Raw genomic sequence first — 27,195 nt, 5'->3', positions numbered from 1 at the left:
TTTCATTTATTTAAGGAGGCAAATAGCCGCTTCCCAGGAAAAACACTCACACCAACACCTGCGTTGCCCGCCTGAATTTCTACCACGTGTATCCCAATTCACTTTTCGGGCTTGGGATGTCCCCAGGACTCGGACGTCGCAGCCTCCTCCAAAGGCCACGGCGGGCTGAACACGTGCAGAGCATTTCGGGCTGACAAAACCAGGAAAGCCGCATCCAGGACAGACTTTGTGAGCAACCCCATGGTTAGTCACTGCTGCCCAAAGCTCTGCAGAATGAGTTTTCAATCCTATGAGTTTGCCAGGGAGCAAAGGGCTCTCCACGCCTCTGGCAAAGCAGCCCCAGCCCCAACCCCATCGAATGCTGCCACAGCATTACGGCAGCGATTTGGCAGCAGGCTGCAGCACAGCCTGGGAATGCTTTGGTTTGGAGCCGTTCTCCCGAGCTAGAAAAGCGAGAGACGTCGGCGTTGCCGTTTTCATCATCACAAAAATGCACCAGAAGTGCAATAAGGGTCTGAAGGAGAAACGGCAGAGCTGGGGGCTAGCACTGGGAAATCGGGGCTGAAGTTTTGGGCGATCCCACATCCCTGTTCCCACCTGGGCAGCACCAGGTTCGGTCCATCCCAGGCACAGAGACACTGTAGGGCTCATGGGGAAGGAGATGGCAGCAAACTGCCGAGCCGTGTGTTTCAGTGCTCACCTCTTGAGGCTGGACACCGTCCTCCCACGCTGTGCCGTGGAGATAGCCGGACAACAGGCAACGAACCCCACGGACCGCTTGACCTTCGTGGAGCGCCGGGCTTTGTAATCGCGGAGATGCAGCCGGAAAACGCGTGGGGTGGCAGGACTCGCCCCTGGGGGATCAGCCACGTCTCAGGCTGTGCTCAGCACCAAGAGAACTGAGAGCACCACGGGTGCTGCCTGGCGAGACCCTGCCACGGCAGCAAGCCCAAACCTTCTCGGTCATCTTTCAGGCTGCAAGGGCACGAGGCAGCATTACAAGCCAAGCCTCGACCCGAGCCAGGTTTTCCATCCGTCGTTTCGTGTGTCACATACGAGCAGCCCCGCACGAGCCAGCGCTCGCCTGGGGACGCTCCAAGTAGCTCAACCTCATCTTGGTGCCGCAGAGCGACTGCGCAAGCCGGGGAGACCAGGCGGCCCATCTCCCGCCCCGCCTGACGGACCGAGTCGCCTACATCTTGAAGCAATCCGAAAATCATTGTCTCCTTGCCTAACGACATCGCTTGGGAATGCAGCCTCAACCACAAGGCCTTTCAGCTGCCGCGCAGCCCCGGATCCCTGCTGTCTCCGCAGCCGTCTCGCTCACCTACGGCCATGCCGGGGATGCCACAGGCAAGTTGGCTAGCGGCTTGCCCGGGGCACTTGCACCGAGCAGCAGTTGTGAAGGAAAGAAAGCAAGCCGGCACAGACCTCACCAGGCGACGGCTAGCCTTGGCAGGCGTTTGGCACGGCCGGGGTGCCAGCAAAGCTGGAAGCCCGCTGCAGCGGCTCCGTGTCCCCAGTCCCATGGGAAATCCACGCTCCCCCCTCAACCCCGAGCCACCCACCGCCAGGCTTGCCCACGGCCCAGCTCCTGGGCACCTCCTCACCGAGCTAAAAGAGCTCTGGATAGAGGACGGAAAGGGAAAAGGAAAGGATCCGTGTCACTTCGTACCCAAAAGAACCTAGGTAACCAACCTCTTCAGACACCACAGCTGATGCAAGGATGAGTAATACCAAAGATGCTTGCAACCAAACAAGGAACTAAAAGCACGGGAACGGGATTTGGGAAGAGGGCTTTGTGCAAGTTTAAGGTTTTCTGGTTTGGAAAGCAAGCCCAGCGCTGTGGGGCTTCTGCAGCTTGTAGTCCGGCCCCACTCTCCAGCCAGGCCCCGGGAGCGTTATTCTGCAGACTTGCTTCCACGGACACTTAGCAAAGTTCACCCTGGGTCAGCTCAGCCAGATGTGCAAGCCAGCTCTTTTAATGTTCTGCATCTGGAACAGCAGATTAGGGGAGCTGCAACTCATCTGCAGTGCCCAGAGCAGCAAAGCCCAGAGGACCCAAACTGCATCCTTCCTCCCCAGAGAGGAACCATCCTCCTCCTCCTCTGCCAGCAGGAGGCCTCAGATCTGCCCCAGCTGTGGAGGGGGAGAGCTGGCTTCCAGGAAAGAAAGAAAACAAAGACCCGCGGGTACCAGGATGCAATGGAGGGAGCTAGCTGCAAAAAACCGGCACAGCCAGCTCCCCCAAGGAGTTCTTCTGGCAGAGGACTTGGCTGGCCAGCGTCTGTTCTGGCCTCTCAGAGCAGAAAGGACCTCAAATGCTCCCATGCCAGAGCAAGGGAGCTCCCAGTTGTCCCAGCTCCACTGTGGAGCCAGTGCTCCCTGGGGATGCATAACCAGCAAGTCTCAGCCCTGAGGTGGGAGCTGGAGGTATTTACACCCCCAGCTCAGCACCTAACCAGACAAGAGAGCTTGGTAACGCGCTGCTAAACATTTGTTCCTTGTCCATTTTCTTTAACTAGTTAGCAAAAACGCCAGACTGAAAGAGCAGGATTAAGAGACGCTTTCACCACTTTCCACCACGCGGCCAACTCTGGATGTGTCAGCTAATTAACAAACCTCAGCAAAGCAAGGTGGCAGCGATAGCTTTTTGCCACGTGGGAATCCGTAGCTGATGTACCACTACCCCACCACACCCACGCTATGAACTTTCTGCTTCTGCCGCTGCCGTTGCTCAGAACGTTGAGGAAAAGAAGCCTCTGCAGTCAACCCAGGCTATTCCTCTTCAGTGAGGAATCACCAAGGGAAAAGGAAGGTTTGGATGAGCTAAGGCATTCTGGACTCGCGTCGCTCTGCAGCACTTGCTCCCAGCTCCACAGACCTGTAACAAGGCAAGAAAGGCACAGGCGGCGCATTGCTTTGAAGCTGCCGTCGCATCCCTCAGCAGCACGCTTAGCTGCTGCTAACCCCACGCAAAACCAACAACCCAGGCCACAGCTACGAAGACCACTTGCCTCACTGCAAGCCCAGGGGCAGAGTTAAGGACTACAAGAAAGGACCCCCCCCCCCCCCTCGAAGGAAAAGAGCATCAAACCTCAGCAGAAGGGACCGAGAAGCTCACGCTCAGGTCCCACGTCCCAGAGGTTCTCAACGTGGGATGGACACGGACAGCCCCAAACATGGGGCTGGTTTATCGCCACGTTCTCTGGGAAAGACAATTGGGCCACAGCAGAAGTCTGGTGTCAAAGGCAACCATAGGCATGTTTTTGGAAAAGACCCTGACCTGTGCTCCAACCCAAGGCCACGAAAGGCACAGCGGGGACTGCGTTAGGGTTTAGGGTCCTGGACTCTCACAGGTTTCAATAACACATTCCCAGAAAGAATTATCAAACAGGTCTCGTCTTTAGGAGCAATTTATTAAACATCATTGTCTGCTGGCAGCAATTCCTTCTGTTGCCAAGTCCAGTGCTGGGACTTTGCTTTTAGCCACTCTTGGATCAAAGAGCAGCACGCTCTGGGTTCAAGCCCCAGCTTGCTTCTGGAGGCTGGGCCATCAAATCACCGGGCTGGAGCATCCCGAGCTTGCTGGTCCAGAAGCGTTGAGCCCCCTGTGAGAACAAGGCTCCGCTCACCGCGCGCAGCTTTAACTCCTCGTGTGCTGGCTGCGCGCTCCTCGCCAGCAGCTTGGCAGCAGTTCCTAAAAGGGAGCAAGGTCCTAGACAGCGAAGCGCTGCTGATGCTCGGGACTGCAACTCTCACCCGACAGCCCTTCCTTTCTGCTGCAAGCCAGGCACAGCCCCGTTGTCCCTACGACATCTGGGCCCCAATGGACTCCACGCATCCCTCCTTTTCTCTCCCTTCCCCATCCCCAGCCATCACCCCAAGCTGTCAGCAGCACTCCTTCCCCTGCCTGCAGCACCCAGGCTCCTTCCAACCCAGCCTCTGCAGCAAACAGCCCCATCTGCGGAGAAGCAAAGCCAGCCCTCCCCAGGCCAGGGGAACCGCAAAGAGCGGCACGCAGTAAAACCACTCGCCTGGCCTCTCGTCCTGCCCTCTCTGCCCTCACCGGACCAGGCAAAGCGCTCAGTACCTTGATCCCACCTCCCGCTCCCCATCTGCTGCAGCCCGGAGGATGCAGGCTGCCACGGAGCAAGGAACGCACGCCAGCATCTGCTCTTTGTCCTCGCGAGGCTCTCGGTGAGCACGGGGCCCCATGCAGACCTCCCATTCACCGCTCGAGCAAGCCATGTGTTTACTGGCACAGTTCATTACGAACATGCTCCTATAAAAGCAGATTTTTGGCATGCCAGGACTGGGAACAACACATGGGTCAGCTTTTCCTCCCCTCCTGGTCACAAATACAGAGCCAGCAGGCTCATTTGCACCAGCTGAAGCTGTAGAAGCAGTCAAGGAAAAATCATGAATGCTTAATAACACGAGCAACCCCCCCTGCCTTGCCGGTCGGTCCCTACAGCCACATAAAGCGGCTGCTCGGAGCACGCCTGCTCCACACACAGCTCTATTCCACTGCTTAGCAGATACCTCGGAAACAGCAGCCAAGCCAAACACCCAGAGAGATTTGCATCTCCAAATGATTTCCAGCCAGCAAGTTCCTCTGTGCGAGAGGTTCCAGTTGAGAAAGCCTCTCAGACGGGTAGAGTTGCAATAAACCACTCTCTCCCACCAGGCCAGATGGAAATGGTTTGATGCAGGCAAGGAGCTCTGAACACGGCAGGCTTGGTCTGATCAAGCCCAACATCTGGAAAGCCTTTGGGCACCCATCATACAAGCCTTTTAAAACTACGTCGTTTCCCATTCCAGTTAAAGTGAAAAACAAAAGCTCACTCTGCACCCAGGAAAAAACATCGCTCCTATTTGAGACCCCAGCACAAACGGATGGGTACAAAGCAGCATTTCCAAGAAATGCTCCGCTCGAGTGGCCTTGGCTTCACGAGCCGTGAGGAACTGCACCAGCACTTAGGAGCTCCAGGCCTGGGATAAACACAGCACGGTCGTACTGGCGTGGATCAAGACGACGAGGGACTTGGGAAAACACCCTACAGTTCTACCACACACCTGGATCCAACAGCCCTGCTCCGAGTGCGGGTCTGCTCGGACGACCACTGAGCCTCTCTCCCTTTTGCGGTGGTTTGCTCTGGACTTGCAGGAGACGCGATGCTTGCACAGCACCACTTCACACCAGTTATCACACCACCACGCAGGCCACGCACCTAGTTCTTCTCCGCATGCTCCACGGAAGGCTACGTCAAATTAACCTGTAGCACGGCCATTTGCATCCATGAGCAAAGTTTCAAATGCAAAGCACCCGCATATCTAACCTTCCAGGTGGGATTTACTGATCCAGAGGAGAAGCAACCCAGGATGCAAGTAGGCACAGAGGCATTCCCACCCTGTAACAGCTGAGGGCATCTGCTCATCCCACAGTAGTTGCCTTTTTCGCTTGGATCCCAAATGGAAACAGCAGAGCTGGTCCACTCTTTCCTCGCCTCCATCCCTGCGTGCCAATGCAAGATGACATCTGCCCAGACCCTGACCACCCTCATGGACCCCACCAGGAGCCCTACGACGTATGGCAGATGCAAGCCCAGGTTTGGAAACTTCTTGGCTGCTGGTCTACCAGTGAGCGACAAGTGCTCTGCAATGGGACCGCAGCCTGAGCTCGCCCCTGGTGCCCCACAGCACCCCTCTCCACTGCCCTCTGCCCGGACGGGTGCTTTTAAACACAGGCTCCGAGCAACCATCGATAAGCCAACTCTGCCCTTCAAACCAAGCTTTAGAATTAAAAAAAAGAAAAGCTGCGACCATTTAGCACAATTCCCATTAGCCTCCCCAGACCTGTTCAGAGAGGCTGCAAGCTGTGGGGGATTTCCCTCCCTGCCCAGGATCCCATACCTGGGAACGGCTAAGCCCAATTTCTGAGCAATTATCGCAAGAAATCTGAACAGAGCCACTGGGGTTTGAACGCTGTAAATCAACTGCCGGAGCAAACGCTGGGGCAGAGCTCGCAGTAACGCGCTGGGATGCAGCCGGCCATGGGAAGAGCTCCCTGCCACACACAGCGGGGAGACGCCTGCAGCTTCCATCGCGCGTAGCCCCAGTCCCAAAGCGGGCAGGAACGCCTCACACCTGTGCCACAGGAGAAAAGACCAGTATAACTGAGAAAAAAGCTTCAGCACAAGGACAGTGAGCCCAGGCACCCAGCTGCAGACTCCCGACGGCTGCCGGCATGTCGCTCGCCCGCTCGGTTCAAGCGAGTTTGGGGCTTTTTCCCACCTCTGTGCCTCATGGTGCCCATCCTGCTTCCCCAGCACAGATCCTGTGAATCCCAGCCCCCTCCCCAGCCACACACCCCTCAGGCTTGCTTCTTCCAAGACCGTCCCAAGCCGAGTTTCATAAATGCCATAAAGGCTCCGCAGCCTCTATCCTCCACAGCTCCCTGCCTCCATCCTCGCACCGGCAGCAAGCAGAGACCCTGTTTTCCTGCGGGCTCAAAGCAGCAGGGTAACAGAAGAACCACCCCAAAGCAACAGGACATGAAAAACCTTTGCGGACAGGGACAGGGTGGCGGTGGGGAGCGAGGTCCAGGGCATTTCCCACCGCGCGAGCAGACTTACTTGGGCTGGTGGGACAGCCACCACGCTGCGCAATTTTGTCTCCGAAGCCGAGGGATTCGCTAGCAGCCTTACTTAAGGTATGGAAGATGTGTTTGGGCTCAACGGCTAGCTGTGCCTTTGCCCCACGGTCTGTCCTGACATCTTAGCAGCCTTGCTCAAACAGAGAAAAACGGGAGCAAGCCGGGGTAGCCCCAGCGGTAGCCCAAGCTCCTTGGTTTCCCGCAACAGCTTGGGCTGCTGAACCAGAACAACTGGCCTTGGCCCCGCAGGAGCAGGTCGACACCACTCTGAGCCACGCTCCGCAAACGGGCATCTCCGGGAGGGGACGACACGCCTGGTCCCAGGGCAAGGATGCCGTTCTGTTGGGCCACCGAGGCGACCGGGTGGTCCCACGCCCCTCAAAGAAGCCCAGGTAGCCCTCCTGAGCCCCCAAACCCAGACAAAGAACCAGCCCAGGCCACGAAGACAGCGCTGGGGTGGTGCAGCTGGGAGGGGGATAGGGCAGAGTTAGCAGCCAGACCGCAGCTTCTTCTGCCCAAAAGCTCAAGGCACAGGCACATGTTGGCAACTTTATGCACCACGGCCACTGGCTAGTGGAGAAGAAAGCTTGCTTTGGTCGGGCAGCTGGACCCCTGCCTGCTCGCTGAGCAGCACAGGCAGGGGTGGTCATGGGACCCCCGGGAAGGCCAGGACAATATCTTGGTGGCAGATAAACAGAGACAGAAGGAACAAGTGAGACGGGGAAGCCACAAGCCCAGTGCAGGAGCTGGGAATCCTGCTGGCTCAATTAAACCATCTTTAATGGCGCGTCAGCCAAAGGCTCCGGAGCAGACATCGCCAGCTGCGTTGCCAAGCCCCAGCGAGAAACACAAATGCTTCAAGGGTGACTCAGCACCAAGCGACAGACTTGCTGCACCCACAGGTCCTGCCAACCGACTCTCCCAGGCTTGCTCAGAGCCCTTGAGCGATTCCCTGGCTTCCTCAGAAACACTGATTTATAGCTGACGTGCTACTGGCAGCACACGGCCGGCTGGAGACACAGCTGATCCGGAGGCCGAACTCTCCGGCTGGCACAGCAAAAGGTACGGCACTTTTCTCCCACGAAAAGAAACGCGGCCGACGGGTGCCAAGCAGAGCCGGGATGAGCCGCGCGCTCCCTGCGCGACGGTCTCGAAGGACGACGCTTCGCTCACAATTTAAGCAAGGAGCGCGTGAGAACGCAAAAAAGGTCCTTACCAAGCAAAACCCCTCTGGTAGTAGAGGAGAGCCCAGGCGGTGTCGAACAGCCAGGTAGGTCCTGCCCAGCAGGGAAAAGCTGCGACAGAGCTGGCTGGCGGGACTCGACGCTCCTTGCCCTGGGGCCGGAGGCGAGATCCCGCAGGGATGAGGCTGCGTTGCTTCACCCGCAAGGTCGGTGTGGCTGAGAACTCATCCCCTGGTAGTTGGGGGCCAGCACCTCCAGGCATCACACCTCGCCAGGACATCCTCACGCCCCTTCGCTCAAGCCGAGGGTTGAAGGCTGACGTTACTCCTGCCATCCCAAGCCCAGCCAAGAGGGATTTCTCCACACCGGTGCTGTGTGCGTGCAGAGGGAGCCCCTGGCCAGGGCTTCACGTTTTTCCTGTTCCAGCCGAAAACACCGTTCCAGCAGACGATGGGAAAAAAACCAGAACAAGCTCCATAAAGCTGCCTGGTGCTTCCCTTCAGCAAACAGGAGCCCCAGCCAGCCCAGAGAATGGAAACTCAGGCTGCAGAGACAAAAGAGGGAGGTGCGGGGGAGAGGAGGAGGCCAGGGCAAGGGAAGCAGTGCAAAGAGAAGAAGCACACACACACGAGGACTCCAAGAGAAGCCAACCACTTCATCCTGCTTCTCTGCATGCTGCCACCAAACCCACTGGAAGGAGAAAAACCTCCCCAGTACCACCCAAACCTGCGCCGGCTCTTGGATGTGCTTGGTCAGGACGTCTTGAAGATCTTGCTTTCTGAGGGGGCCAGGTGGGAGGGTTACAACCTTACCCGGCAGACCCCAAACCAGACGTGGGTCACCAGCAAGCTCCACAAACGCCCCGAGAGCAGCAGAGCAGGGGCAGCAGCTGGCGGGGGGCAACGGGGGGGAGAGAGGTCGCAGACGACAACTCACGTCTACACCAGCACGCGGACACCCTTGGCGTCCCCCTCGCCGTTTTGCTGGCAGCTATATGTTTACACTATCTATAGGGACTTCAAGACCTCCCATAAACAACCCTCCAGCCCCAAGGAGGACTCTCGAGAGCTGGGGACAAAGGGACAGCTGCGCTCCCGAGCCTTGCACGCAAGGAAGCAGACAGGGAGCTTATTTATCTCCCAAGCCCTGCTCTGGGATAAATATTTTAAATCTCTCTCCAGGTCATGGCGGTGTATTTACAGCTAAGTTTCCCTTAGTTATCTGCCTGTAGAGGCTCAGATGGATTTGCCACGAAGATCCAGCTGGCCAAGCTCTCCAGACAGCTTATAGCTCATGGGAGAAATGGTTCATCCACCGGCCGTCATCTTGAAAGCGACACCCACGCCGGGACAACTGCTCTAGCGATTCGGTTGTACACCCGGGCACGCGGCTGACTCCGCACGGGCCACCCACGAGCACGCATCCAGCCGCTCGGCATTCCCAGGATCGAGGGATGGCACAGAGGCTGGAGGATGCCCCATACACCACTTACACTGGGGGCAATCCGGCAGCCGTATTCCCCATGGCACAAGGAGTCCGGCTCGAGGTGAGTGAGCCTCTGGAGCATCCTGCTTTGCCACTTGGTTTTATTGCAGGTTTGACCTGTTTGCTCCCCTCCCATAGGAAGGGAAGAAGCTCCCAAGGAAAGGCACTCCCAACAAAACACACCGGCTTTTTTCCTAGCAGCCACCACGGTGCTGTAAGCTAAAAATTACACCATGCATCCAGCAGTGCCAGAGACAAGTGGAGCTGCCAAAAGGCATTGAGGAGACGCCTGAAAAAGGCCTCACTCCACCAACTAGCTGCGTTGGTGCCTCTCCTATTTATATGGGCTCTGTGCCGTTGGGTTTTGACCTCTGCCTGCATCTGAAGCTTGCAGAGGAGGGAGCGGTTGCCCAGGGCTTCTCTCTGGGTTCGTATCATTTCTGTGTCACCCCTCACGAGCATTTCGGGGACACCAGTTAATACTGTCTGCTGTGCGTTGCGCATCCGTTTTCAGTCTACGTGACGCTGCCTTCCTCCTGGCTACAAAGCATCATCCACAGCTCCCCATCTCTGTCCCCAGCTGTGCCCTACAGGTCTGCAGATTTCATCCAGCTCCTTCTCTTTTCATGGCTGGAAAGCTGAAGACCAGCTCCATTTCACAATCACCGTTGCTGGTTGTGCAGGGCAGCACTGCTGTCCACCTACAGCCCAGGACCTGCCTCCTGGGGGAAAACATCACGGGGGAGACTGGACCTGCAGTATCACCTCTGAAAGCAAAGAGGGCACAGAAAGGAACAGCTCCTTGTTTATTTTCATTAGAGCAATTTACGAATCTATATTAAAAGCCACAAAAATAGGCAAGTAGACAGAGAAGCTAATATTTCCTCTGCTCATGCAATATTAATTAAAAGGTAGCTGCTCTATGAGACATTGCTACATTACCTCTCAGCTAAAAATGGAGAAAAGACACTGAGTGGGAAGAATATGCAAGCAGAGCACTTTCTGGAATACTTCTACAAATCGATAACTAGGCAGAATGCTTGCTACAGACAGATCTAATGCAAAGCCCCAGTGACAAACTAAAGAAAAGCTCGGGTGCAACAGACTCACAGAGACAGCTGCAGGATAGCTGATTCCCAATGTATCTGGAGGACAAACAGTTCTTACTGGACAGTCCCTAACCCACCAGTGGGAAGAGCACCAGGACATCCTAAGCAACCAAATGCCAAGGAAGGACAAACAGTGGCAACAGACACCCAACAACCAGGTCCCGGAGGGTAAAAAGTTGCGCTGAGATATCTGCAGGTCCCTGGCTGCTCACTGTGGCCGCTCAGAAATCCAGGTAAAATGGATTGCTCCATCAAACCCATGGCACGTCTTTGCACGGGAGCCAGGCAGGAGAGCATCTCCAGCCGAGGAGAGGCAGGACCAAATCCCAGCAAACAAAACGGTAACTGTTCAGATTAACAGTTTCTGCTTCAGGCCACGTGGTTTTAAGACTTTGCCTTAGCTGAGTAGAAGAATTCTTATCAAAAGTCCCCGATTTCCGAGAACCCCCTGAACATCTCAGCAGCCCTGCCCCAGCTCTGCTCTGATTTCTCGCCACCGTTGTGAACTGGGCGTCTGGTTCAAGGAGACGAGACCAATCTCAAAAACTGGGATGAGGAAGCCACAAGCCACACCTGGCAAAACAGCAGCGCTCACAGCCAGGCACAGGAGAGAAACTGAGCAACGGCAAAGTCCGAGAAGGGGATGCACGGCATGCCACGAGGGGGGCTGGATGCAGAAGAGGAACCACGAAGAGGGGAGACGGGGGGCACAGCTGGAAAAGGAACAGCAGCACCTGGGCCAGAACAAGAAGGCAGCAAGACAGAGGCAGGACCGGGGCAGAAGGGTCAATGCTGCCGTGGCAGGGGAGACCCCAGCAAGGTGACCCTCCACTTACACACCTGAAGGCTGCAAGCACCCGCAACACGCAGGGACAGCCACCAGGAGCTAACTCGGCGGAGAAAAATCACACCCGTTGCCTTCGTAGCCGAGCTTTTCGCTTGGAATATGGTGGATGAACACCTCTTCAAACCTGGCTGGAGGAAAAGGTGGTCTCAAGACAAACACATGGCCGACATCCAGCCATCTCGCTGCTACCGAAGGAGGCTCAGCCCAGGATCCAGCCGCTCCCATAGCGCCTGCCGGTTGCTCTCAGATTTTCTCCCAGGCTCCCAGCGTTCACGGCAGGCAGTACGGAGGGAGAGGAACAAAGAACACCGAGCAACTTGCAGGAAGGTCCGTCTTCTTTGGTCCGAGACGATTCGCATAATTCTTCAACTGCTGGAGGAGGCTTTCGGTGTTGGCCCCTCTCCAGGGAAGCTGCGGAGAGGCAACTAAACGACTCGTCCTCAGCAGCACAAACCCACCTACGCTCCCATGGATGGTTCAGGAGAGCTGGACGCGCTGCCTTGTGCGTGGCACCCTACAAGACTGCCTGGTTTTATCTTTTCTGATCTCATCTTTGCTGGGAAAGACAAAACCCATCACCTTTCCTCCCACGAAAGCTTCCCACCGACACAGCACTGCCAGCATCGTGCCGCAACCCCGTGCCACGCAAGCGACGCGGCTCCCAGCGGAGCCAGGACACACACCAAAGCACACTGTGCGGAGAGCAATAAAGGCACTTGCAAGCCGCAGCTTGTCCTGCCTTTAACCATTCGAAGAGTCGCTGTATGTTTTGGAATCAAAGGCTTCCTTTGTGCTCTTGAAGAGACCAACAAGCAACCGTAACGAGGAGGGAGTTTATAGCTGGTCTTAAGCAATACCGTGCCTATCTTGTGCCAGCATCACGTTTGACAGCAAGGACAACCCCGCACGGAGCTGCCCAGAGGCATATAAGCCTCCCCTCTGCAGCCAGAGCGGGGTTTGTCCCCAGAACCGTGGCACGAGGCAGCCAGAGCCCTCTGATTTGGGGTGATGGAGGACGGAGCCGACTTGCCGCCGTTGTATCGACAGCGGCAGGGCACTCTCTTGGCTGCTTTTCAGGGCAGCCTGAGCTGCACCCAGGCGTAAAACCCCTCGTGCTGGGACAAACCTCATCTCACCACAGCGTCGCAGGAGAGGAAAAAGTTCTAAAGCCTGTCACCTTAGAGCTACCCTGAAAACAAGTATTTGTCGTTAGCACTGAGGTCTGAATGCACAGCGCTCACGGATGCTCCTGTCCTCCAGGATAGAAGTCATCTAGGAACCGAACGGATGTCAGCCAGGGGCTGAAATACAAGTCGACTTTTAATACTCCCTCACTTAAACCCCAGCCCCTTCCCGCACCAGCTCCCAGCACCGTCAGCGACCCTGCGTGCGTCATCGCTTTCTCCCAGCCTGCAGCACCTCGTTTTCCAGAGCGGGAGGGTTCATTCCCCCAAAATCAAACGTGTCACCCCACTTTCCAAACAGGAGTCTGCTCGTATCCGTTTTCCTCATTCATTACCCTGCGCAATACGAACACCGAGCCCAGCCACCCCAACCTCACGGCGGTCCAGACCATCTGACAGCGGTGAATTCGACTCACGTGCCCTCAGGGACCCTGTGCGCACCCCAGTCCACAAACGCCAAACTTCTTTCCCCGCTCCATTCAAATCAGAGCTTAATTTGACAGGCCATCGGTATCCCACCGGCAAGCTCCATCTCGCGCGAGGAATCATTGGTTACAAACAGCCGTGCCTCAACTCCAGGCGCGCGATTTGCGCGCGCCCGCCGTGCAAGGGGACAGGGAGTTCACGAGGACTCGTCCCTGCGACGTTCCACCCTGGGCAAGTCCCAGTATGAATCCTCCCGTGGTTGGATCGGGCTAGTTTTCATTTCTGCTCTCTGGAGCACCTTGACACCTCAGCATCCATCCGTTCACCGTCAACAGGAACGTTTTAAGTAGTGGCCCGGGCCTCGCCTGGATGTCACCTTATACTTTTAAGGATTAAAATGCATTTTGAAGAGAAGTCCTCGCAGAACAACTTCAGAGGGTCAAAATTGGAGAGGATGGATTTTTGAAAGCCGACCAAATCAAAAGAGCGGCCCCAGGCAGTAACAGCATCAACAAAAGCACCTACCCATCAACCTTCCCGAAATGCTCTAAGATAAACAGGCTCGGGAGCCCGAGCTGGGCCAAAACTCCTCATCCCAGGCACACAGACCAGGCTTTCAGAAGCTTGCAAACCACTCTGAAGTCCCCCTCACCTCTCTCTTTGCTGATCAGACAGCACGTATTAGTTACCTCTCGGAGGAGAGGAAAGCAGACTGTTCCGCGCACAGACAGAGACTGCTTCCCCAAAAAAGGCAAGGCTTAAATTAAGACTAGAAGTACTGTACGGCTCAGCCTTTTAAGCTCAGGAAAAACATTTTTGTATTAAATTAAAAAAAAAAAAAAAAAAAAAAAAAAAAAAGCTGGCAGGAGTGAGGAACGGAGCTGGAGCAGCAGTCAATGAAAAGCACATGCGCTGCAGACCTGGCTGCCAACACAAATTGATGCTTTGAAACAAAGACCACTTGTGTTTGGCTTGAAGATCTTCCCCAGCTACTCGGCAGGGGCTGCAGAGATTAAAAGGAGACACAGGTAAACACAGGAGAACAGCGCTTGCTGCCAAGTATTTCCCCAGAACAAAGGAATGACCCGAAATGGAGTCCCTGCCTTGATGGGGTGACACGGGTTCATCCTCACTGTGCTGCAATGTGCCAAAGCAAGAGGAAACATCGGACAAACCTTTGGACAGGTCTTTATCCAACCGGAGTTCAAGCAGCACCAGACCCACAGACTGGACCCAGAGAGCTGCAGTGGCTTAACGCACCGAACGTGCCTCCAACCTCAAGAGCCCACAGGAGCTTCGCTACGACCAGCCTGCACCCGTCTCCCATGGGGGAGAACATCCAGAAGAAACCCCAGACAACTATTCTTCCACTGCTCTTTGAGACCACAGACACACTTTGATCCTGCAAAGGTTCCGTCACACTTTGGTCTAGTTCCCAAACCAACCTCCATCCATGTGAAGACGTGCCTTGCAAGCCTCTCCTCCTTCCCGCTGCCTGCACTGCGGTAGGTTCAGAAGGCACAGGAAGATGGTCTTCCTCACGATGATCCTTCCGTCCGGCCCTTTTTTGTTTAGGGACACCAGCTGTCCAGTCTAAACCAAACAGCAATAGTAACAGTTCCCATTGCAGTGCAAGGGAGATTTGCCGGGGTGACCTGAGACGGGATGGGACACTTCTGCCTCTACGTAGCACCCAACAGCAATGGAAGAAAGCAGCCCCTGGACCAGATCCCCCAGCAACAGGCAAGGAAGAGAAGAGATAAACGGAGAGCCGACAGCTCATCAACACAACCAGCAGGGCAGATCCTGACAGGGTTGGGTAGGGTGGAGGAGGTGGAAGAGCAGGACCATATTCTCCAGAATCGAAAAGCCATGTGCTTGCTTTCTTATGCTGTGGTTCAACAGCTTCGGCATTAGGAAATGAGCAAACAGCTTCTAAAAGACCCCAGGGTGTCCCCCCCCCTTACTCGCACTCCCTCTGAACCACCCTCAAAGGCAAGGGATGCACAACGTATTTGGAGCGCTGAAAGCTCTCAAGGACACCAGGAACAAGACGTGAACCATGCGCAGAGCCTCCCAACCACGACAAAGCCCAGGGAACAGCCCCTGCTCTAGCAGGCAGCCACACGAAAAGCGTGAAAACCTGCAGCATCCCTATCTGCTGCCTGTCACGTCTCTCTGAGACAAATTCTTCCATGCCCAGCAGTGGGATTGCTTCTTCCAGGCAAGCCGGCAGAGAAGGCATGCTACATTCACAGCACAGCCCTTCAGCCCCACTCTGCTATGTAATGTCTAACAGGCTAAAGGTATTTACAAGCAGCTTTTGGATGCTACCTCCCAACAACCTCCAGGCAAAGAGCGAAACACGGAGACAGGCCACCCGGCACAGCACCTCTGCCATGCCGAAATGCACGCTGATGCCAAAGAACCAACACGTTATCAATTGTCAAATCATCATTTCTTCATCTCCCTTCCCCCTCTCCCTCAAGACACAGTTAATTTCTTATAAAGGTAAAAGACACTACGCTCGCCCTTCTCCCACCTCGGGCACGACCAGCCTTCTCCAGGAGGTATCGCCACGCCAAAGGCGTTCGCCTGGGGGGGTGAATCGATACAGCTGCCTCTCTCACACAGCAAAATCCGCCGTACTTCTTTCACAACTTTTGCAACCCCCTCCAAACCCAACGTTAACAGCCTGCGCAACTTAAATCCTCCTAAAGGAGGATGTTCCTGTGCATATGCCAAGCATCTTGCCAGCCTCACCGCCCTCCAGGCTTCCAAAGAGCTGCCTGTCCCAGCCCACGAGACCCCCACTCACGTTAGGAGAACAAGACCTGTTTCCTTGGGGTCTGGACAAACAATCGCATGTCCTCCCGTCTCGGGGGAATTTCCCTGCAAACACCGCAGCAGCAACTGCCTTCACAAAGAGCACGTTTGTACCCAAGTCTGTCTGCTGCTAAATAAGCATTTGTTCCAAGTTCCTAAATATTGAAAGCAGTGGAAACACCCACTGCTAATGTGAAATATTTTGCATTCCAGGCCTGAGAGCTACGCTTGAAAATGTTCAGGGAGGAAAGAGTGTTTATTCACTGGAGAGAGGTGTAGGTCCAGCTATTTACTTAAGTCCACGTGTGCTTGCTGGAAGACAGCTTTGATCTTTGCAGCTCAAATAGCAGATGAATTGCAAAGAAGGGAAGAAAAATATTAGTGTAAAGTTCCCCTAGTAAATACCTGTAACCAGGCCTCACAGCCTTCAGATCTTTTTTAAGTGCCTTATCGCTTACAGCCAGACTGGCTCTTGAGTTCTTGCCCGCTGCCCCAAAGCCAGGCTCTTCTCTTCCCACCCCTTTCCTCCCTTCTGCCCTCTATTCTCTCCAAAGGCTGTGGAGCCCCAGGAAAGCGCAGCCTGCCCTCTACGCCTGTCTGCTTGGATGCAACATGGACCAGCCTTTGGCCAAACAAGGCGAGACCCATCCATCCGAGCCACGCGCAGACGCGCGGCGCCATCCACCCACCTCTCTTGAGCAAAAGGGCTTCAGCAGACCGGGAGCAAGAGCGTTCATCACCCACCGTGCGACTAAACGCAGGTGCTTGCTGCAGTTTAAACATCTGCCCAGCCGCCTTTCGAAGACGGGTCTCGTTCCAGATCAATTAGGAGATCAGAGGACATCTTTAAAGGATGCAGAACATGACAACCCTCTGGTCGGTGCCAGCTCTCAGCGGTCCAGCACCCGCTGCGCAGACGAAGAAGTGCCTATAGCCATGACTACGGAGTCGCTGTGCCTTTCAAGCTCCTGCCACGTCGGGGTTACAGCCTGCCCGGAGCACTGCCTGAGCACGGCCAAGTCTCAAGGGGGATCACAGAAGAAAAGAATGGTATTGGCTTGTCACTGCTTTGCCCCAAAACAGCCCAGAAATGTGCTGAGCAGCACAGCTTTTTGGCGGCTGAAGGGATGCTCGCTCAGATCAACTATCGCAGTACTTGGTCTGGCTGCAGAGGACTTGGAGCCGCTGGAAAACAGATGGCAGCTTTAGCTCAAAGAGCGAAAGTCACCCAAGTCGTACTATTGGAAATTTATTATGGCCCCTTTAAACCCAGGAGAAATTCTCAGTTCCTATGTGATCGTTCCCGTTTTCAGAGATTTTATTCTTTAGGAACAGGCTTGCTAGCGAGCACAAGAAAAGCACTGCCATACGGAAACGTACAGCTCAACACGGGACACGGAGGCACTTCCAGAAGAAAATAGACCTTTTGGGGTTTTTTAGCTTCAGAGAAAAGTTGACTCAGCAAATATTTCCTCCGCTAGCATTTCAACCACATGTTCCAGCAGAAGCCAGCACACATCTGGCACGCTGCAGCGTCATTGCCAGAAAGATCACAGCTTCGCCAAGCAACGGAAATGGAGGAAGAGGAACCAGCAGTCCAGGCACCAAGCACTCCTGGAACACGTACGTGGCAAAGAAAGGACCCACGTCAGCCACGGATACCCCACGCTTCGCGGGGTTTTCCCCAGCCCTCTCTCCAAACAGCATCCGCAGGCAGAGGGAGACGCTGCCCTGCAACCCGCAAAACTTACCGCTAAAAACCTAGACATCAAACTTTACGTTTTGGCCACATGGCTGGCGTCTAGGAGATTTTTTTTTCACAGCGTCCCGTGAGCTGGACGGCAGCACGTTCCTCCCGGTGCTGTAGGACGTGGTCCTGCTGAGCAAGAGATACTAGGAGGAGAGTACGTGCTTGGAGCAAGCACAGAAACTCCAGCAACCGGAGAGGGGAGCGTGCCGGCAGGGAAGGCGGTGGACAACCCTCACGGGCAGGCCCGCACATCCCAGCTGCCGGTGGCGGCACGCTGGCAGGTAGGCGAATGCCGCGGCAGGTCCACGGGGCCCCACGGCTCCAAATGGGAGCCCAAACAAAGCAACGCACTCCTCCTCCTCCAGAAACAGCCTTCCCAGAAGCCTGCCAAGGCAAACGGCAATTACGGTCCTAATCAGCGAAATAAGTGCTGCTTTTCGTGCTTATCGGCTGTAAATTGGACGTTACTTGCAGCCTGGCAGCAGGGCTCAATCGCGGCTCCAGACACGTGAAGAGCAGCAGCAGCAGCACTATAAATACCTTTCCCTCCGAGGCGGTATCGTCCCCAGGTGCTACGCCAAGATCGCTCTCGATAACGCAGCAGAAACTGCAAAACGAACCGTACGATCGCGCACGGCGACGCGGGGGCGACGCGCAGGACCCGGGCTGTCCGCGGGGTCGCCAACCGAAAGGGGACGAGAAACAAGGCGGCGTGGCGCGGGACAGACGTGGGACCTTTCAGAGCCAGGCTGGAAATCGGCTCACCGTCCCCGTGGCTCTCGCACCACGGCCAAAACCCCGGGGTTCCTCAGGCGAGGAAAATGGCGCTAGGAGGCCAGCAGGGAGAAACACCATGGAGCAGAGCGAGGGAAGGCGGGTTTGGGCCTTGCGGCTGGAGTCGGAAAAACAGCAGCCAGGGAAAAAAAAAAAAAAAAAAAAAAAAAAAAAAAAAAAAAAAAATCAACCAGCCGCCCCCCAAACCTCTGTACCACCGAGGAGGAATGGCAGAGCTGGGAAGAGGCAGGGAGGCTGGCTCATCCCCTGCACGGCGCGGTGGTACGGAATGGGGGGGGATGGCTCATCGGGATGCGCTCAGCAAGGGACAAAAACCCACTCGGTGGGTGGGAGCCTGATTTTTGCGGGTGGGAGACCGGTTTCTAGGGGTGGGAGCCTGATTTCTAGGGGTGGGAGACCGGTTTCTAGGGGTGGGAGACCGGTTTCTGCCGGGTGGGAGCCCCGATTTTCTGCCGGGTGGGAGCCCACTGGATTTTTTTATTATTTTTTTTTTTCTCCCGAGTTTTGACCCGCTCGTGATTTCACGGGAAAACCACCCGCTGCACGCAAACAGCCTCCCCGGCGTCAGCCCGCAGCCGCGGTGGCTGCGAAACGGGACCGAGCCCAGCGAGAGGGGGCACCGGGATCCTCCTCCCCGGACGGCAAAACGTCTGGAGCGTTTGCATCCGAATTCCTTTTAAGCACGACTCTTCCCCGACGGCCTTACGGGACCGGGACCGGAGAGCCGGACCGGGAACGGCGAACCGGACCGAGGCGTCCCGGTGACTCCCGTAGCATCAAGGGGGCGGGAGGACGGCGAAGGGGCTCTGTGCAGCCCCCCTGCTCCACGCCGGAGCCCCAACGGGCTCGTCCCGGGGTGGTCGAGCCCCATCGTTGCACCGGAGCCCAGGCGGGAGGGGAAGGGTGGGGGGGTGGTGGTCGGTAGCGCGAAGCCCCGCCGCCACGGATGAACACCGGGACCCGCATCCCCAAGACGGGGAAATTCTTCGGCTCCCGGCCCCGGCCCTCACTCACTCACCCAACACCAGAAGCGCCCGCACCGCCGCCATTCCTCCCCGCCGCTCCGCTCAGCGTGCGCCCCGTCCACCGGCCATGCCGCCACCGCCGCCGCCCCGCCGTCGCCGGGAGGGGCTTCCGGGGGGTGGGCGGGGCGAGCGCCGGAAAATGGGCGGGGCCTGGAGGAGAGGGCGTGGCCTCGGATGGGTGGGCGGGGTCTCGGGCGGGGGGGCGGGGCCTGGGGGGGGGAGAGGGGCAGCCACCGGCTCGTTCCCCCCCCGGCTCGACGGTGGCGGCTTTTTTGGGGGGGGGGGGGGTTGGGGGGGGGGGGGTGGTGGTGTTAATTGTCTCGCCAGCACCAAGGAGAAGCCCCGGCTGGCCCACCGGGGGACTGGGGGTGATGGCGTATTTCCATTCTGTCTGGTACGTCTAAATATTTTGATGGTTTTAGTATTTTGTACCAGACCTGGATGCTGGTTTGCCGCTAGGTGAGTGTAAAAGTGAGATCTGGTGAATAATTATTAGAAATCTTACACTAACGCTATGATTGAAACAATAGACAAAAGTATAGCCAAGCGATTAACTAGTAATTATTCCTAAGTTTTGCAGTTCTTTGATGAGTAGATGTTCCTGTACAATGCTGAAACTGACCACGTGTGATTGAAGCTGCGTTAACCTTCAAGATCAAAGGACAAGAATCGAGACTTGAAGGACAGCCAGCAAGAACTTCACATGGGTCAGTGGTCACAAAAGCAGCCCTTCGACTCAAATGGATCCTTCATGGCTCACGATCGGATGTAGGCAGTACTATGATGATCAGTTATAATCATTTTTATGTGTATGTATACTAATCTGATTAATGTGCAATTAGTTATTCTATATAGCCTGTTTGTGCTAAAGCTGTGGTATGCATGCTAAATGGAACTATCCCCCGTGCATCCAGCGCTGCAATAAAGAATGCCTACTTTCTAAAACTCTAAAAGTCTTAGAGAGTTTCTTCGACCGGCTTTTCGGTATCAGGGCTAGCCGGCTGGGAACCGCAGAAGGACCTGGGTATCCCCAGTTCCCAGTCATAGCAAGCCCCAATGTGGGGTGGTGAGGAGCCACAGAGGAGATAAAAGAGCTTCCCTCCCGGGCTGGCTGTTCATTAGGTGGGCGGTAGAAGCCGTATCGTTTGTTGAGGGACCCTGTGAAAGCACAGGGGCACCGGGGAGCCAGAGGCATCACACCCCAATGCAGGTAGAGGGCTGGACACGCAGCCCCAGCTGCACAACGCCGTCGCTTTGCTTCGCTGCTCCTCCATGTCGCCCAAATTCAAGGCGCAGCAGCGCAAGTTGGCCTGGCCACCCGCATGGCGCGGGCTGGAGGCCTCCGTGCCCAGCCAAAGGTCTCCCGTGCAACCTGCTGCAGCTCCACGCCACCACCACTGGCAGCTGCAGCTCTGAACACCAGCTTTCCAGCTGGTTTGTCGAGCCTCCAAAACTCTGGCTGCTTTTGGTACTGCGTGGAAGACTCACCATCAGATCCCCCCGCCCCGCAGCCGCCCCGAAAGCGCTGCTGCATCCATCACGGAGAACGCCGAAGCCTTGACTCAGCAAAGCCCGTTGGCACCGGATCGGAGCACGCCTGCTGCCCTGTGTGGCAGTGCCAGCCTGGAGCTGCAGCAGAAGCCCCCACCATTACCACCTCCAGCAGGGCCTGGGAGACCACGGAGCGGCCCCAGCTGGGCGCGTGGTTGCGCGGCTTTGCCGGTAGCCGCAGACCAGTCCTCTCTCATAGAGAAGCCACCGCTTCCTCTCACCAAAAGCTGTTCTGGTTGTGGTTGGGGACCAACCAGCCTCAGAGGAAGCGGTAGCCTATTCAGCAAGCTCTAGAAAGCAAGTTTTACTTCCACTTGCAAGCTCAGGGCAAGCAGAGCACCTGACATGTAGTAAGAGGAAGGGTCTCTGTCCCACACGTGCTGGCTGACTTTGCGCTCTTGCCGACGCTGAGCTACCGGACCCCAGCCTCGCGTAAGGGACTTGCTTCTCCTTTCCCCAGGAGGGAAGTGATCAGCAGCCAGCGCTGCTAATCCCAGTATCGCCACTCTTAATCTGAGGAGCGCTTGCCACATCAGCCCTCAGAGCTGCAGGCTGTCACAGCACCTCCTCAGCCCCACCTGCCTTTAGTGCCCCAGGGACCAGAACTGCACCACCAGATAGCCAGGAAACCACGGTCTGCTCTTGCTGTGCTTGCCCAGACTCTGCCTGAAGCTACCTTGCTCCCTCGAAGAGGAGGGTGTAACACGCTCGGCTCTGCTCTCCCCACAGCCACAGGCTGGGCAGCCAGGCTCCCTCACTGCCAGAGGACAAGCCAGCCTGGACAGGGCAGTGAACAGCATCTGACTGGAGAATGGAGTAGAAGGCACCTGTACTGCTACGACAATGAGACCACGGAGCTGGGCCTGGCCTTCCCCCTGGCTCTGGCTGCATCGTAGGGCTAAAGGGCCAGAGCCAGAGTTTGGGCAGCAGAAGCAGAAGGCGAGGCACACAGCACACCTCCAGTTACAGCAGGAGGAAAACTCCTTGGGAACTGGGTCAGAAGCAGCCCAGAATTCCCTCCACACTGAGCCAGTTAAGCACATCCCTGCAAAAGTACACCAGTTCCTGCAGCCAACCAGCATGATGTGCTGTCACGTTTGAATTCTCAGCCTCCACAATCAGGCGCCCGTGTGCAGTAGAGTCAAAGAAGCCAACTTTTTGCACAGGGGAAGAACGAGGCTAGAGAAGACCCCATCCAACAGAAAACCACCTCACCTACAGGGGAGTGTGGCCACAGTTGTTTGAAGCAGCCTGTGCAGCAAAGCAGAGTCTGTGCCTGGCTGAACATGAGGCCATAAGCTGGGCAAACATTAGAGCCCTCTAATTAGCCACAGCTTTGCAGTCTGGAGCATCTTGAAGAGGGAGAGAGCAAGGCTCTTCCCGAGCCAACCCGGGCACCCCCCATCCCCGTTATCAGTGATCTGCAGCTGCAGTGGTTTGAGCTGGGTTTATTTACTGTTGGCACTGCCAGCTTCCCCCAGGAAAGCGTGACGGTTTTCATGGGCGTGAAACTCACTGATCAATGCACAACACGACACACGGTGGTGCCGCTGCTGCTGCTGTCAGGACCCGTCCCTCTCAGCTTGCAGCAGGTCTGCAAAATAGCACCCACAACTGATGGACAAAGGCTGCCAGCGCCCCAGTCCTGGCTGAGGGATGACGAGTGACAGCCAAGGGAGCCACCCAACAGTCCAAAGAGAGCCATCCCAGCAGGAAACGTTCAGGATCCACATCTCGCTTGCGGCGAGCCTTTCCTCCTTCAAACCCCACTGTCCCTGTAGCAGCATTTCAGTGGCTCTGTTGGGGACAGGCAGCCTTTCTCACAGGAAGCAGCCCAGAGCCCCACACCTCGTACACAGTCATCTACCTTCTGGACACCATCAGCTTGTGACTCTGCCAACCACAAGCCCCACTAGCGTACCTGGCGCGGCTCTGCAACCCCAGCTCAGAGCCGAGGGAAGCCCAGGCCAGGCTAGCACATTGCACAAGCCCCCACAGTTACTGCCTTACACGAGACCCCAGAGCGTGCTTCCCACCAGGAGCCTGCTGCAGAGGCTCTCCCCGGTGCCAGCTCCAGCCTCAGCCGGCCCCTGCGGGGGCAGGTGAAGTGCAGACCAGGCAGGTTTTCCCCTGACTGGGCCCTCGCAGGGCAGAGTGCAAACCCACCCCGCAGTCTCCCGGTCTGTCATTTTGTGGGTGAACGGTGGGTCAGGATGTGCATTCATCTCCTTTGGGTCAGAACTGCCATCTACACCAGGTCCAGTCACAGGACGGTTTGCGGTCACAGAGGGGACTCACTCTGGTCGGCAGATGAACCAGATCTCGTTGCGGCGCTGAGGGATGCTGGGATTTTCATAAGCAGCCACGATGTAGGTTTCCCGGAGCACACTGTCTGTGGAGCCCAAGAGCTCCCAGAAGAGAGCGATCTCTCGCAGAATCGTCTCCTCAGTGGTCATCCCGTAGAAAACCCTGCAGCAAAGGGAGCAACATAAGCAACACAGCCAGCACATTCCCCCTTCCCACAGCCAGGGCTCCCATCCCTCTGTCCAAGGAAGCGCGGCAGCCATACAGGGAGTTCATACACCCCTGCTGAGCTGAGGAAACACCTCACTGGTGCTGGAGTCACCTGGTTATAACCCGGAGCGGTGCCCTCTCGGTAATGCGGACTTCGGGGTCCATGGGAACAGGAGGGTTTTGCTGGAACTCTCCCGGGAGATAATAGGCAGTTACAACTTCACGCTCCAGCTCGGTCCCCTCCTTGGTCAGGCGGATTTCGTTGAGCACTGGGACTGTCATGCCCAGATAGCAACCTGGAAGGAAGTAGGAAGGCAGCGGGCACATTGAGACGGCTGGGTCAGTGGCGGCAGCCCTCCTCCCCACTCCAGATGAACAGCGGCAGGGCCCTCCCTCTGTACGGCCTGCCAGCCCCCTCCAGCCCCTGCCTGGACACACCTACAGAGTTCTCCTTGCAGATGTAGCGCATGAGCTTCATGAAGCTCATGGAGATGCTCTGCTCATACATGGGCTCCCCCTTGGTGACACATGCCCACTTCCCAGCTGGGTACCGCCGCTCCTCGTAGGCTGCTTCCTCGCTCTGAAACAGGCCACAGACAAGCCAAGTCAGAGTCAAGCACACCGACAACACCGTAGCACTTGGGTGGCAAAACCAACACTGACAGGCAGGAACTGGGGAGACAGGACCCTGCCAAAATGAGACCCCCTGCTAGTCAGTGATTGGCAGGGGAGGCCAGAGAAGGCGAGGGGAACTGGCATCACACGCACCTCAGATGAGGACGCTTAACAGCACTGGGCAAAAGTCAGCGAAAGAAAAAGCACAGACAGAGGACAGGGTGCAGGGAGGCTTGGAGGCTCCTGGCATGCACAAGGAATACAGCACATCCTCAGCAGGGGGCACAGGACTTTCTGCTCCTCTCCAGTCACTGTCCTGCCTACTCACAAGGATGTTCCTGATTCCAGGCACCCAAAGGCCTCCAGTAAGGTTGACGTTATTCTCAAGGGCAGTGCCTTTTCCCCGGAGCACTGTGTGCACAGAGGATAACAAGCAGAAAGCCTCGTGCCCAGTAGAAGGGAAAGTCTGGCAGAAGAGCTCTAGCACCCAGAAGAGCTGTGAAGGTCAGAACAAAACTCCTCTCAGATTCTTCTCCCATACCAAGAATTGACAGGAGGAAGAAGAGACACGAAACCAGCTGGCGCAGAGGGAACAGCTTTCTGGGATGGGTCAGAATCTCTATTTCCAGCACAGATGCCCAGTCTTCTGGACAAACCCAACACAGAAGGGGGGCAAGGGGAGTGGGAAGATTGCATCTGGCTCTGCTCGTAGTTCAGCTCATGGCATGGTTATAACCACAGGTACCGCATAAAGAGGGGCAGGGAAGTTGTAGCCAGCACCTCTCCTCCCGCTCTCAGCTTGTTCTTCAGCCAGATTAAAGCAGTCATGAGACAACCTTGTTCCACGGAGCTCAGGGCACTTCTCCAGACTTCTGTGCTCCACAGCTGTGCTGGCACTGAGTGCGGCAGGAAGTTGTGACCAGCCTCAACACTGAGCGCAGCCTCCCTGTGCCTCCACCCAAATCAGGTCTCTACTCAGAAAGCCAAACCAAAGGCAGAAGGAAGGCATCCGGGCTGCTCGTGTGCATCAGTGGGCTGCCAGGAAGAAGACTGCCCCAAAACACTGCAGGCCAGCCAGCATTCACCCTCTAGATGGGGCCATGCCTGCTATTGTCCCACCAAGCAAAGCAGAGCAAGAGCATTTTCCAAGCCAGGAACCTCCCAGTCCCTCTAGGCTATTTGCAATTCTCATCTGCCACAGCATCTGCAAATAAACCTATCGGCCCAGCAAGGCGTGGTGTCTGGTCCTTCCACAGACTGATTATTATGTTCAGCACCACCACTCTAGAAGATGAGACCTGACCAAGAGGAAGAGTGAAGATGCTTCACACAGACCCAGTGGCAACAGGTCCCTGAGATGTGAGCTAGGGAATTTGACTGAGTACTGACAGAGCAAGGCTCTGCAGATGGCATAACAATTCACTTGCCTCTGAGAGGATGAGGGTTTGTAGCACTGACAGCTCGGGAGGAGCAACCAAAAACTACTGACCTGCCCAATCCTGGGAAACCTGCCCTTAAGGGCCCCAGCTCCGGAGGCCGCTCAGCACAAATGCCACGAAGCGGCTTCTATCTCCTCACCCAGCCCCAGAATCAAACTCCGAGAATCCTCCTCAGGCGCAGAGGGGATGCCAAGAGCAACAAAAGATCTTCAGGCCCCACAAAGTCTTGGGGCCCCATTCCTGCCTGGGACCAGCATAGGTAGAGAAGGGCCCACAGAAGTCCCTATGACCCAGAAGAACAGGGGAAGAGGGAGTGTGGTGAAGCCCCAGTTCAGAGGTGTACAACCCTCAGACATCTTTTACCAGCAGGAGTGCTGGACCTCAGCCCAGAAGAAACTGGTTAAGCTCTCCTCATATAGAGGACAAGGGACAGATGTCTTCTTGGTAGCAAGCCCAACCAAGCCTGCAGAGACACAGGAACCAGTCTGACAAGCGCTTCTTCACAGTTATTTCTCAAAGCGCAGAAGCACCCTTTTGTGCAAGAGATGAGAGGAGGCGTGCAACTTAGCCAGCAGGAACAGGAGATCTTCAGGCAGAAGCTACAGCCTTTGGATTGGCAGTTGTGACAAACACCCCCACATGCTCAGGTCTGCCAGCCAGGCCCCGTGTTCCCCACAGAAGCATCCTTATCTTGTGCCAGCTGAGATCGCCAGCTCAACCGGTAGCCACATAACTAGCACAAACACAAACCCAGCAGGACTTTGAGCTATGCGACAGAGTGTTTTGAGCAAGGCAGGGAGCAGACTCTGAACTGAAAATGTGCTCACTTGGATGTGCCCACCCCAGCAGAAGTGCCTTGGTAAAGGAGGCAGCTGGAAGCCCGAGACCAGGGAAAGCAGCACAACTAGTCCAATTTTACAGCAAAGGCTGGGGAGTTGAGCATTGCCGTTACTCAACACAGAAAACGACGCAGGAATGGCAGAATGCTGCCCCAATCCAGAGTCACCATCCTGGCCTGCAGCGCTTCTGCAGAAACCTCTGGAAGGCCGGCAACGCGCAAGCCGACTCGCAGCTGCCTTCTCTGCGAGGAAGCCGCTCTTCCCGCTCCCCAGGCTGGCGGTGGCGACGGTGATGGCGGCACCCACCCACCCCAGCCTCGCCTGGCCGCGGAGAGAGGAGCAGGCCTCACCTTCTCACGCTGCGAGAGGGTAACGTACGGCACGGGCTCGCGAGCCTGGTTGTGCTGGGTCATCTGGACGATCGGGCCCACCATGTCTGCAAAGCAAAAAGCAGAGGTGAAGCGAGTTTTGCCAAGTCCGGAGAGCAAAGGGGAATCCCGCGGCGCACCAGGGCCCGGTCCGGCCAACCCCCGGTACTTGCCACCGGCTTCGAAGCCGGTTCTCAGGCCGCTGTCAGCCGTGGAAAGCCTCTCCCGGCCTCACCGCCTCCGCGGCCCGGTTCAGAGCCACCTTCCCCCAGGCTGTCCCGGTAACGGATCCCCCCGTTCCCCGTTCCAGCCCGTCTCAAGGCTCACCCCGGGGCAGGCTCACTCGGTGCGTGCTGGCTACGGCTTCCCAGTGCGCGAACAACCGGCCCCGTTCCTGTTCGTCCTCCTCCTCGCCGTCGCCGCCGGCTGCGGCCTCCTCGCCCAGACCGTCCAAATCCTCCAGCGTGATCCGCGCCATCACCACACACACACACCCGGAAGTGACCGGCGGGCCACGCCCCGCCGCCCTTGCGTCATAGCGTCATCACGCCACCGCCCCGCCTGCCCCACCCCTCCCTCC

The 27,195-nt window shown here is 56.5% G+C and overlaps 2 protein-coding genes across 4 annotated transcripts in view; both read right to left on the bottom strand.

Annotated features, from left to right (window-relative positions):
• PTK7 (protein tyrosine kinase 7 (inactive)) overlaps positions 1-23,097 on the bottom strand; it is a 40,361-nt gene extending 17,264 nt beyond the window's left edge. Inside the window, exon 1 of one of the 3 annotated variants that reach the window (XM_049833457.1) lies at positions 23,007-23,097. Coding sequence is in view for 1 of the 3 variants with exons in the window: in XM_049833456.1 (XP_049689413.1) it covers positions 19,283-19,313 (31 nt within the window). In the remaining 2 variants the exon portion in view is untranslated. Of the gene's footprint in view, positions 1-17,470; positions 17,491-19,282; positions 19,407-23,006 lie in introns of those variants that run through there. The other 2 variants (XM_049833456.1, XM_049833458.1) reach the window with 2 other exon arrangements.
• LOC126052585 (heme-binding protein 1-like) lies at positions 22,274-27,158 on the bottom strand. Its single transcript, XM_049833460.1, has 5 exons — positions 26,943-27,158; positions 26,598-26,683; positions 23,793-23,934; positions 23,467-23,650; positions 22,274-23,309 (listed from the first exon to the last, which is right to left on the bottom strand). The coding sequence occupies exons 1-5, from the start codon at positions 27,091-27,093 to the stop codon at positions 23,135-23,137; spliced, it is 738 nt and encodes a 245-aa protein (XP_049689417.1). The 5' UTR covers positions 27,094-27,158; the 3' UTR covers positions 22,274-23,134.
• Positions 27,159-27,195: the final 37 nt, after the last annotated feature.

This window comes from Accipiter gentilis, chromosome 30 (genome assembly GCF_929443795.1).
Source record: "Accipiter gentilis chromosome 30, bAccGen1.1, whole genome shotgun sequence".
NCBI classification, from domain to species: Eukaryota; Metazoa; Chordata; class Aves; order Accipitriformes; family Accipitridae; genus Astur; species Astur gentilis.
Note: the sequence above shows the minus strand (reverse complement) of the source record. Positions and strands in the feature narration are given on the sequence as shown.

What these genes read in the sequence shown, in the direction of transcription:
- LOC126052585 (XM_049833460.1), bottom strand. Translation starts at nt 27,093, where the DNA reads ATGGCGCGGATCACGCTGGAGGATTTGGACGGTCTGGGCGAGGAGGCC. An exon ending in CTGCAAGGAGAACTCTGTAG is followed by an intron (nt 23,651 to 23,792) that starts GTGTGTCCAGGC and finishes ACTTCCTTCCAG; the next exon opens with GTTGCTATCTGGGCATGACA. An exon ending in CCGCTCCGGGTTATAACCAG is followed by an intron (nt 23,310 to 23,466) that starts GTGACTCCAGCA and finishes CCTTTGCTGCAG; the next exon opens with GGTTTTCTACGGGATGACCA.